This window comes from Hemitrygon akajei, chromosome 3 (genome assembly GCF_048418815.1).
Source record: "Hemitrygon akajei chromosome 3, sHemAka1.3, whole genome shotgun sequence".
NCBI classification, from domain to species: Eukaryota; Metazoa; Chordata; class Chondrichthyes; order Myliobatiformes; family Dasyatidae; genus Hemitrygon; species Hemitrygon akajei.
Genome location: NC_133126.1, coordinates 49,505,448 through 49,517,183, shown reverse-complemented (window position 1 = coordinate 49,517,183; position 11,736 = coordinate 49,505,448). Strand labels below are relative to the sequence as shown.

Below are 11,736 nucleotides of genomic sequence, written 5' to 3'. Positions count from 1 at the left end.
AGCCATTATCAACACCCTTCAGAGATTATCTCCCTGGCTTCATTGGTTGCATAACCAGGATTTGTGATATACACCAACTGTTCATTTAACCATTCACTATCTGCTCCCATGGTTTCATGTGACCCTGATCAGGGGGCTAAGCAGGTGCTACATCTTGCCCAAGGGTGACCTGCAGCCTAGTGGAGGGAAGGAGCACCCTACACCTCCTTTGGTAGAGACATATCTCCACCCCGTCACCCAACCTGGAATATAGGAGAGTAATAAGAGCAGGAAGGGTGACATCATGAAAGAGGTCAAACACCAATCATACCCCCTTATTTGAGTGACTCTGTCAAATATTTCTAATCATATTAATACATTCCCTTCTTTGAAATATTATCTGCACCAAAATGAATTTACCTAAACCTAAGCTCAATCTTAAATGAATAATCAAACTTGAAACCGATGTCTAACACAGGCCTGCTTCAAAGATGAAGACAAAGAAGACTGCAGATGCTGGAATCTGGAGAAACTTGGCAGATTGAGCAGCATCTGTGGGAAGAAAGGAACTGCACCAGATAATAGTATGGCTAGGGAAGATAGCCAGTATAAATAGGAATGGGAACTGTTGAGACAGGCACCAATAGTTATTGGTGGATCGAGATAGTATGAAAGTAAAGATGGAAAGGATGATGGACAGATGGAGGGTGATGGGGGAGTAGTATTTGAAGGGGTGTCTGGGAGGCAGGAAGTTGAATGTTGTAAGGATGCAAGCAACTAAAAGACTGATAGAAGTAATGTTCTCCACCCTCACCTTCCTCTCTACAATTCTCTTCACCTGCCTCCACCTATCAAGCTACATTTTGATGGGCTGAACTTAGCTGGTTGTCCAGTTGGCTGAAATGAGATCTCTGTGTCCTCCTGACATTTTTCGTACCCTTCTTTATCTCCCATTTTGCTTAGGTAATCAATTGAGATGTTGTTGTGCATAGCGTGACCCACATCATTGGGGAGTAGCTAATTATTGAACTATGACAACTTGCACTTAGACTAAACCTTTAATGACATAAGAGGAATAGTCACTTCACTATTGAGAACAAACGAAATAAGGATACATTAGGAGGGGTGAGTAGATTTTGACAGTAACAGATTGACAAAGGCCAGATAGATTGCAAAACTTGAAAAGACACTGGTTCAGTCTGGGATAATGGCCAGGAAAGAGATGGAGTGATATAAATCCATATCATTTGTGGCAGAACTGAAGACTTTTCATTTCCCAGTTTTAATATTGGATTGTTATAAAAACTCCCATGGTTCACTACAGCTTTTGAGGGGAAAAAATCTGCTTGGCTTAGCCTGTATGTGATTTTAAATTCAAAAAAATGGTAGATTGTTAAATGCCTTCTGCAAGTCACTCAGTTGAAAAGCAATTAGGAATTAGGAATGATCAATAAATGCTGCCCTTGCCAGTAATAACCCAATCCCAATAAGTAAATTGGAATCTCAGGAGAAAGATAAATCAGCTGGTTGAGTGGTGTCAAAACAACAAACTTGCACTCAACATCAGTAAGACCAAGGAACTGATTGTGGACTTCAGGAAGGGGACACACAACAGCCCTCATTGAGGGATCAGCAGTGGAAAGGGTGAGCAGTTTCAAGTTCCTGGGTGTCAACATCACAGAAGATCTATCCTGGCCCCAATCTACTGATGCAATTATAAAGAAGGCATGGTGGTGGCTATGTTTCATTAGGAGCTTGAGGAGATCTGATCTGCAACCAAAGACTCTCGCAAATTTCTACAGATGTACTGAGGAGAGCATTCCAACTGGTTGCATCACAGTCTGGTGTGGAGGGGCAACTGCACAGGGTCAGAAAGCTGCATTGTTGTAAACTCAGTCAGCTGCACCATGGGCAATATCCTCCCCAGCATCAAGGATGCCTTCAAAAGGTGACGCCTCAAAAAGGCGGCACCCATTATTAAGGAGTGCCAGCACCGGGGACATGCCCTTGTCTCATTGCTGCTATCGAGGAGGAGGTACAGGAGCTTGGAGACATCCACTCAATGTTTCAGGAACAGCTTCTTCCCCTCCACCAGCAGATTCCTGAATGGACATTGAACCCATGTATACTACCTCACTTTTTTCCTGCTTTTTGGTCTCTTTTAGAACAACTTATTTTATATATTTTTATTATGTCTTACTGCATTTTATAGTTTTATTATGTATTGCAATGTACTACTGCCGCTAAACAACAAATTCCATGACATATACCGGCGATATTAAACCTGATTGTTTCAAATTAAATAAACAATCATTTTGAGTCAGTTCGCCCAATACAAATATTAACTGTATTAACTAATATTTTAAAGAGTAATTGTAAGAAAGGAATTTACTAAATTTTATTTGAAATTATTTCCAGATCTCCTTTTATTTTGTTTCTATCTGTGCACAAATTTTGTATCTCTAAAGTTCAAAGTGACTGTTCATATCCTGCACATGTCTTGAGGATTGGTGTATATTATACTCCTAAAATCAGATTTCCCTACAAAGTGCACACAGATATAATATACTGACTAATGCCAGCCAAGCGCCTAGTACAAGGTCACTGAATCTTATCACCTTAAGGAAACCTGACATTCCAGTATAAATAAAAGTAAATAGATGTTGCAGTTCCTCAGATACTGTACTTAATTTAGGAGATATCAATTGAACTTAAGGAATATTCTATCATATTACCCTGGCAAGCAAATATGTTTCCTTCTGTGTCAGGGATCATTATCAGCATATTTGTATTATTCAAGTAAATTGAGAGGATTAAATTTAGTGAGCATTTCTTTTAATTCAGACAATTCTGATATATATTTAATACTAGAATACATTGAAAATTATTAATGTTTGAGCTATTACTTTCAAATATAAATGTACAAGACCCCCTGTGCTATTTTCAACTAGTTTCCCAACCTACCCTGCCACATTCAATAAATTAAGCATACATACCCAAGATCCATTTCTCTGTTCTTTATATCCTTTTTAGAACGTGTCCCCTCCAGTTTATGTTACCTCTTCTCATTCTTAATACTAAAACAGAACCACTTTGATTTTATGGAGGTAAATTTCATTCTCGCACCTACCCCACAGTCCATTCATAATCGCCTGCTATCCTAATTGGAGTTCCCATTGGATCTAAAGTCTCTCCAGGGCTGCACCATGGTAATCCACATTGTGGGTCTTTTGGCTGTAGGTGCACACTGCTTACGTTGGTACCTTTAAGAGGATACATAACCCATATACTTCAAAGTTGTCTATCAAGACTTCACACTATGCCAGAAACCTGGCAATTATAGCACAGCAATAAAATGGAGAGTCTGTCTTTACGAACGAGGCTTACCAGTAACCTGGCTGACTTGGTTCATACAGGACATAAGGACATATGGCATGTGTTGACAGACTGCACATTATCCTGTGCTCTTTTTCCATCAGCACCTGATGAAAGGGGAAGAAAACAGCTTCTGTCGCATCCAACAGGAGGCAATAAGAGGGCATAATATTTTTCCAGTTAAACTGTTTTAATATTCTCCATTGTTACTTTACATCACTGCTGGCATCATTGTTGTCCAGTGTTTTACCCCAAATTCTTTTCTCAACTTCTCAAAATTCTATTCTCTCTAAAGTTTACTGTGGTCACTAACTTGTGCTCCTGTAAATTAGTATCTTCCTCCTTGTTTTTTCTTATCATATCTTTCATTTCCCAATCAAGTGGCAAAGCCTCTGTAACTGTATACGGCTCAATCCATCTTTACTGACCAAAAATGATAAAGATCATAAAGACCACAAAGATGCAGTTGAAATGTTCTTCTGATATTGCATTACGACAAAATTATTAACATATTTGCAGAGTGTTGGGATAGGAAATTAACATTTGAAATATTAACAAATGATTGTTTAATGGATGTACCCTATCTGACCATGGTACTGTTTGTAAAAACTTTATTTTCAGTTTGAACTGTAGAGAGTCTAGAAACAAAGTCTACTAATACTTTTCAATTTGGCTGCCCTCACTTGCCTGGCAGAATAAATGGAAGCACATGTGTGAAGCTGGTGTGGCATGAACATCATAGTTTCACTCGTTCTTGAGGCAAGACCTCTTAGTATTAAATGATATAACAAAGGAAGCTACTTGGCAAGCCATGCTTGTACCAGCAGTTTCAGAAAGGCACGCAATTTTATTTCACATCCCTGCCCTTTTCCCTCTAATCATTCGATGTCAACCCCAGTCCATGCTAAATAGTTTTTTGAATGTTCATGTTCCTATCATTCTTCCAGAAAATGCATTTTAAGATCTTAACTTATTAAAACTTCTAAAAATCTTGCTAGTTCCTTTATCAGATATTTTTAATCCATGTATCCTGGATACCGACTAAGTTGTCACTTAAACCAGTAAAGTCTCACTTAAATTCCAGGTACTCCATTTGTCATAATTAACCTTATAAAATCTAGGGCTGATAGTCTCCATACAAATTTCTAAACAGACTTACAATTTTCAGAATTGAATCTACATGAACAATTTCCTTTAAATGCATCAGAGTTGCAAGCTTATAAGGAGTACTTAATTTATAAAAAGCTCTGCAAGTTATAATTAGTCAGTAAACATAGAATAATTAATGCTCTAAATGTTAGCAGCTTGTTCAAATCTTATTTAGGGAAAAGCAGAGATAGAAGAAAGTCTGAAAATGCAGGAAGTCTGAGACCCTTCATCAAATTCCTGATGGTCTTGGCCCCATATGTGAATTGTTTATTTGCCTCCATAGTTGCTGCCTGACCTGTTGAGTTCCTTCAGCACTTAGTATGCGTTGCATACAGGAAAAACACCTGGCTACTAATAATTGTCAAGAGGTTCCTTTCTATTCTCCTTTGCTGAAGCCAATAGAAAAACATAAACATGAGGAAATCTGCAGATGCTGGAAATCCAAGCAACACACATAAAATGCTGGAGGAACTCAACAAGCCAGGTAGCACCTTTGGAAAGGAGTGAACAGTCAAGGTTTCAGGCTGAGACACTTCATCAGGACAAATACTGATATGCAGCATCACAACATATAACAGTAATGAATCCTAGCACATATTTTTAGTGCTGACCTTTTTAAGGATTCTCTGACTGCTGAAGTTCCCAAATTTATAGTGACCTGCTTTATGTTGTGATTTACTTTCCGTTCCCACCACTGCCATTGCCCATCAAAAAGGAAAGAAGTGGAACATTCTGAAATCTTTCTGATATGGACAATCATTTTCCTGGTGAAACCAAAGGAAATAGGAGGAAAATAATAGTCAAAGAAACTGAAGAAAAAATTCAGAGTTATTTTTTAATGAAGAGTTGTTAAGAGCTAAAGCACTTTCTGGAAGGGTGATATACATAGGGAGAGTCAATTTCTCCAGAGCAATCACTCCATCTACTCTGAAATATGGAAATAAGGTACTATCTATTGCTTCTACGTGATATTCTAATTAAGCCCCCTTAATGGCTAACCAATCAACAATTATACCGTGACATTGCCCTGGAACTCACATCAGAATCCATGTGGTGTTCAAAAACCCATTATTACACAAATTACAAAGTCTTTTCAAAATTAAAACAGAACACTGATAGTGGCAAACATATTGACATTTTATTATATAATGGCATTTGTACCTTGAAGATACTATTGGACTTCATTTTTCTTTTAAAGTAGTTCAGATACAGATTGAAAAATGCTCTTTTTTTTTTACATATCCTGACAGAATCTCCTTTCACAGAAAGGAACCTTTACAGTTTGTGCAACTATTAGAGGAAAGGATATGAAATGTAGCAAACATTTTTATAAGCTATTGAAAAGTTGGCCATATTTATGCATAAATCCTGGTTTGCGAACAAATGACAAGCAGCTATTCAGCACAGTTCCAGAGTAATGCTCAAGTTCTATAAAACATAACAAAAGAAATTGAAACTGCAAGCATGACTGAGGATTGCACGTTTGCAAGAGATGGAAGTCTGATTATTTTGAAAAATAATCCATTAGTGTAGAACTTTCTAAAGCAATTTACAACTTACAGGAAATTTGAAGCTGACATTGGCTATATAATTCAATAAGTTTAACTGAACCTCCTTGAGACAGCAATCTTGTCCAACTTTAATTAGCATTGAATGATAACTTGATGCAAATAGGGACCCTTTTCCTATTATGTGAGCAGTGGATGTGCACATTATTTAACCTGTGTCCTCTAACTTCTATTTGCCTTTTCTCATTAGCGATTTGGAATCACTATACCAAAAATCTTGAAAGGTGACAGGTTAATTCTGAGTAACACACATTAATAAGTTCTTAGCTTCAAATGGGCAGATCAACTGTCCTAGAGCAATTTGCACAAAGAACCAACTGAGTCAGCAACAACTGTACACTTGATGAAGAACTGACAAACATGAAAATATAAATTTTAAGGAAAGATTTAAAATTTTTAAAAAATTTACTTTGCTAAATGACAATTGACATCAAAGTGTCGAATGTCTCAATAAACTTGTCAGTTAATGTATGGAGTCTTGATAAATTGCCAAATTTGGTGTTCCTTTAAATTCTACATAACTAATCAGTACTGCATCTTGCGTGTTAGTTTTAACAGAGTTAATTTTCAACCAGATTGCCCTGGGCACTTGAGTTGAACCTTCTGTCATAGCTCTTTCATATGCAGCTATATTTGTACTGAGAATTTCACATCCATGGAAAAGATGGATTTGTATATACTTGTTTAAAAAATGCAATTTTGTGCTATACCCTAACAGATAGTTATATTTAGAAATGGGGGCATTTTGAGGAATACTGATTGCTAAGATCTACGAGAGAGAATTTTAACATTGTCCTAGCAGCCCAAATGTTTCTAATTGAAGCCAAACTTCCCTGTCATTACTAGTAGTTATGAAACAATGTCTTGTACTGTGAAGACTTAGGTTCCAGTTTAGGATAGCACTAATTATCATTTGGTATTATTTCATTAAAATAACTCACATACAATTTTTGAGAAATATGAAATCCTAATAATTCAGTATCCTCATCTTAACTTTGTGGATAAATCACTGATTTACTAATGAGGACATTGTTCACATGCAGACTTAAGATTTATTATTAAGATTTAAAATACGGTTTCATAAAGTTTAAGCATGAAGACCATTTTCAAAATGTGATCTAAACCATAGAAAATAATTTAATTTTCCATGGAATACAAGGAAGACCAATGTCTATTGACCATTCACAACTGTCCTTGAAAATATTGTGAGTTGTTTAGTTAAAATGCTGCAGTTTGTGTTGTAGATAGTTCCACAATGCTGTTCAGTCAGGAGTTCCAGGATTTTTGACCACAGAAAAATGAAGAATTAACAATGTTTCCCAATTAAACATGAACATGGAAGGTGGTGGCAATAGAAGATGCAGTTGAAGAAGCCTCGATGAAAAAACATTTCATCCAGTGGATAACTATAGCAATAGTGTGCTGGTAAGTAGGAAGTTAATGCTCAAAATGGACATTATTCAATTAAGCCTCTTGTCCTTGATATCATCAGTCTTCTTCTATTGATGGAATTGCAACAATCCACCAAATGGATACTATTCTGACCATTACAGAACATCCTGTTTCTGATACATTCTTGGAGCCTTAAGATATGTTTAAACATGATATCCAATGATAAGTTTTCATGAATACAACTTAATATTATTTGATCATTCATTCAGTGACAGCATTAGGAATTTTTAAAAAGTTACAAAGAACAGAAAACTCTAAAAGACTGATGAAAACCTCAAGTTCATCTATCTAGTCACTGAGTCCAACATGACTTGGTGATTGGTTTGCTTAATGTATATTACTGAAAATAGAAAGAATGAGTTCATCTTTGTTCAAAAATATGTCACCAATCTTTCTTGACGTAATATCATTCCTCTCAATCGCTGCTGAAACCAAAAGCACACTTATGAGAAGGGAAAGAGTAATCCAGAATTTCCACATGGCCAGTTCACTCACTGACACAGACACAAATCTGAACTACAAATATTAACCTCATTAGTTTATAATACTGCTTCCACGCCTGCTAACGATTGTCATAATACTGCTAAAAATTGCACTGACCTTAACAGCTACTTGATTAATATAATTTCATGTAAAAATATCCATTATATAAAAATACCAATAAACAAGTTTTATATCAAAAAATATTTTAAGAAACTATTCCAGTTGCAAAAACACAGCTAAATGTTAATATGGTAACCATTAGTGTATTGCAAAACACTGATGAGATTGAAAATTAGCTATTTGATAATCACACTACTTCACTTTACAAAGCAAATTCATTCTAATAGTTTTTCTGCCTCAATGTAAACACCAGTTCGTCTTAATAAACAAAAGATTTCCTATGACATATTCCATTAATTTCCTTATCAATTATTATACCTGTAGTACAACTTAAATTTGATAGGTACCAAAATCTGTTCAAACTTTAGCTATCTCCTGCCATTTCTGTGAATCTCTTCATTTACACGAGACTATTTTTTAATATTGGTATTCTTGATGCTAGTGCTTGAAATGAGCACTTCTCTGACATAATATTTTATATCATACAAGAACCATTGTACCTAGGTACAGTGATCTAAACTGTGGCTAATAATTTACATTAGATTAGATACAATAGCTTCGAGAAATATAGTGGAGCAGAAATTTGGGTGGAATTCACCCTTGCTCTCATGTGCTAAATGGACAATATAGCTGCAGCTGAAATCAATGGAACTGCATCCTGGAAATATCAAGCATGAAGTGTGTATGACCAAGGACAAATCTATCCTGAAATTTATTGCATAACTATATTAAAACAAAAATAACATATATGTGATTCAACCCTTTTGCATTCAAAACTCTTTGATATATGAATCCGTTCCTTGGTACACTGATACTTATCCACGCTTCCCAACAGCTTTACTTTTGTTAATACACAAATCCTCTCTGCTTCAAAACTTGCGCTGTCTCTGGTCACCTGCCACCACGTTTACACAGGTTATCTTTCCATTAACTGGAATTAACCAACTAATTGGAGTGAAATTCAACCCCGCCACCAATCCCAAGTCAAATAAATTCCCACAGCATCTGCAATTTTCTATTGTACATCTTGTATTATTGACGATAGTGGGAGTCAGTGGGCAGACAATTCTGATTGTCACTGCATACATACACAACCGACAAATGAGCAAAGGTACAGGATCACGACACAGTAAGGTTCACAGTACCAAGGTCATGTCTATGCATTCAATGGGACACTTTGAAGTTGATCAACAACATAAAATGAAGCCTCTAACACATGTGGTAAGAACACTAAGGTTCCACTCAATTGTAACATTTAAACTATTCTGCTTGGTTAAAAAAAATCTGTAGAAAGATCTGTCTGTGTAATACTGAACACAATGGATTTGATTCTCCACAGAAAAGTAAGTGTGCAAAGAATTCCCGTAGGCTTGCTTTACCCGAAAGTTCTTTCTCAGACTTGCAAAAATATACATCTTAGATTCCTAATGAACATTTTCTTTGGTTTCTTGACATCCATTACTTTGTCAGCTGTTTTTGTCCAGAACATGGAAGAACTGCAGAGTGTAAATTGTTTATTGGCAAGCTGAAATAAAAAAAAAGATTTGCTGCTTGATAGAAGTGTCAGGTAATGGCTTTGAAAGGTCATTGTGAATGCAGTAGGCAGCCAGGCATACTGTACATTTCACCAATGCATAGTTAAATCTTAACGCTCAGACTACAAACTCAGGAACAGAGTCATCTGCTGTGAGGTCCAGAGATGAATATTTGCTTGTTCGTTTGACTATGAATGGGTCTTTTGTTGAACTGTACTGCTCTGCCAAGCAGCGGTTACAGCAATTACCTTCCTCACTCAGATTATGAGCACAACCAAACGTGTAGCTCTGAGCAGTGTCTTGGCTAAGGGTGGTTATCTCCATAAAGTCCTTCTGGTAAAGGCGGATGTCATCCAGGCTCTGACTGTGCCGGTCTGAGGAGCTCTTTGGTTTTCTGCACACAGGCTGTATATATATTCAAACAAATACGTTAGCCACAGATCACTCAAAAGACTTCCAAATCTGAAATACTCTTGACACTCAAAAGTTTCTATTAATTCATTCCCCACAAAAAAATAAAATGTTGCAAAAAAAAAGTGACAGGAAACTCCTGATTGGTGTATCCGGTCAGATTTCAAATGATGCATTTAATATTTGATTCCACTCAATAAAAGTCAATAAATACTCAGACGTTATAAATAAATTCTTTCAGGTTGATGTCAAGATTTTCTTACCTCAAGCAGCAAAGTTATATTCACACAATCAAGCACAAGATGTCTGGTCAGATTAATCGAGAAAGGAAGATGATGTCAATGCAGATAAACTTACTTAGTTTGGATTTTGGATTACACCAGGGGTTTCAAGTCAAATAGTATGAGCCCCCTCGTATAGCTTTACATAATATGTATGCCTTAGCTTTAGGTTATGTTACCATTCCTGCTCTGCATGAATGGTTATGGTAAAGTTTAAGAATGCAGGGTGCTGCTTTTTGGGCATTTAGGCTTTGTTTGCAAACAGAAGCTGTTTATAGAATCTATGTATAGTCTTTACCTACCTCGAACCTCAGATCATTATAAAAGTGGAGTGTACGGAGGATATTTCTCAGAGCAGGGAAAACCAATGCCAGTAACTTATTTGGACTTTCAAAGGTTTTTTTTAAAAGTTTTTTTAAAAGTGGACTTTTAAAAGTCCAAAGTAAATTTATATCAAAGTATACATATATCACCATATACAACCTTCAGATACATTTATTGAGTATGCCTGCAAGAAAATATTAGCATGATAACCACAACAGAATGAATGAAAGACTGCACCAATTTGGACATTCAACCAGTGTGCGAAAAACAACAAACTGCATACACAAAAAGAAATAACATTAATAAACAAATATGCAATAAATATCAAGAACATGAAATGAAGAGTCCTTGAAAGTGAGACCATTGTTTGTGAGTACATTTCAATGATGAGACAAGTGAAGTTGTCCCCTTTGGTTCAAGAGCCTGATGGCTGAGGGTTAATAACTGTTCCTGAATCTGGTGGTGCGAATCCTGAGATCCCTGTACCTTCTTCCTGATGGCAGCAGAGAGAAGACAGCATGACCTGGGTGGTGGGGGTCCCTGATGATGGATGCTGCTTTCCTGCAACAATGTTTTGTATAGATGTGCTCAATGGTGGGGAGGGCTTTACCCATGATGGACTGGGCTGTATCCACTACTTTCTGTAGGGTTTTCCATTCAAAGGCATTGGTTTTTCCATAGCAGGCTGTGATGCAGCCAGTCAATGTACTCTCCAATACACACCTATAGAAGTTAGTCAAAGTTTTAGATGTCATGCTGATTCTCTGCAAACTCCCAAGTAGAAGCATTGCCAGGCTTTCATCATAATTGCACTTACGAGCTGGGCCCAGGACAGGTCCTTTGAAATATAACACCGAGTAATTTAGTTGCTGATCCTCTCTCTCTGACAAAGATCGACTTATGGACCTCTGGTTTCCTTCTCTTGAAGGCAATTATCAGCTCCTTGGTCTTGTTGACAATGCGTACGAGGTTGTTGTTGTAGCACCATTCAGCCAGATTTCCAGTTCCCCTCCTATATGCTGATTCACCACCACCTTTGATTCCGCCTACAACAGTGGT

At 36.8% G+C, this 11,736-nt stretch overlaps 1 protein-coding gene across 2 annotated transcripts in view; it reads right to left on the bottom strand.

Moving 5' to 3' along the window:
- Positions 1–5,619: 5,619 nt before the first annotated feature.
- The window catches only part of frmd6 (FERM domain containing 6), a 125,249-nt gene continuing 119,132 nt past the window's right edge, over positions 5,620–11,736 (bottom strand). For both annotated transcript variants that reach the window (XM_073039836.1, XM_073039835.1), the window contains one exon: positions 5,620–10,066. In XM_073039836.1, the coding sequence (XP_072895937.1) occupies positions 9,779–10,066 (288 nt within the window). In that variant the 3' untranslated portion in view covers positions 5,620–9,778. The remainder of the gene's footprint in view (positions 10,067–11,736) is intronic.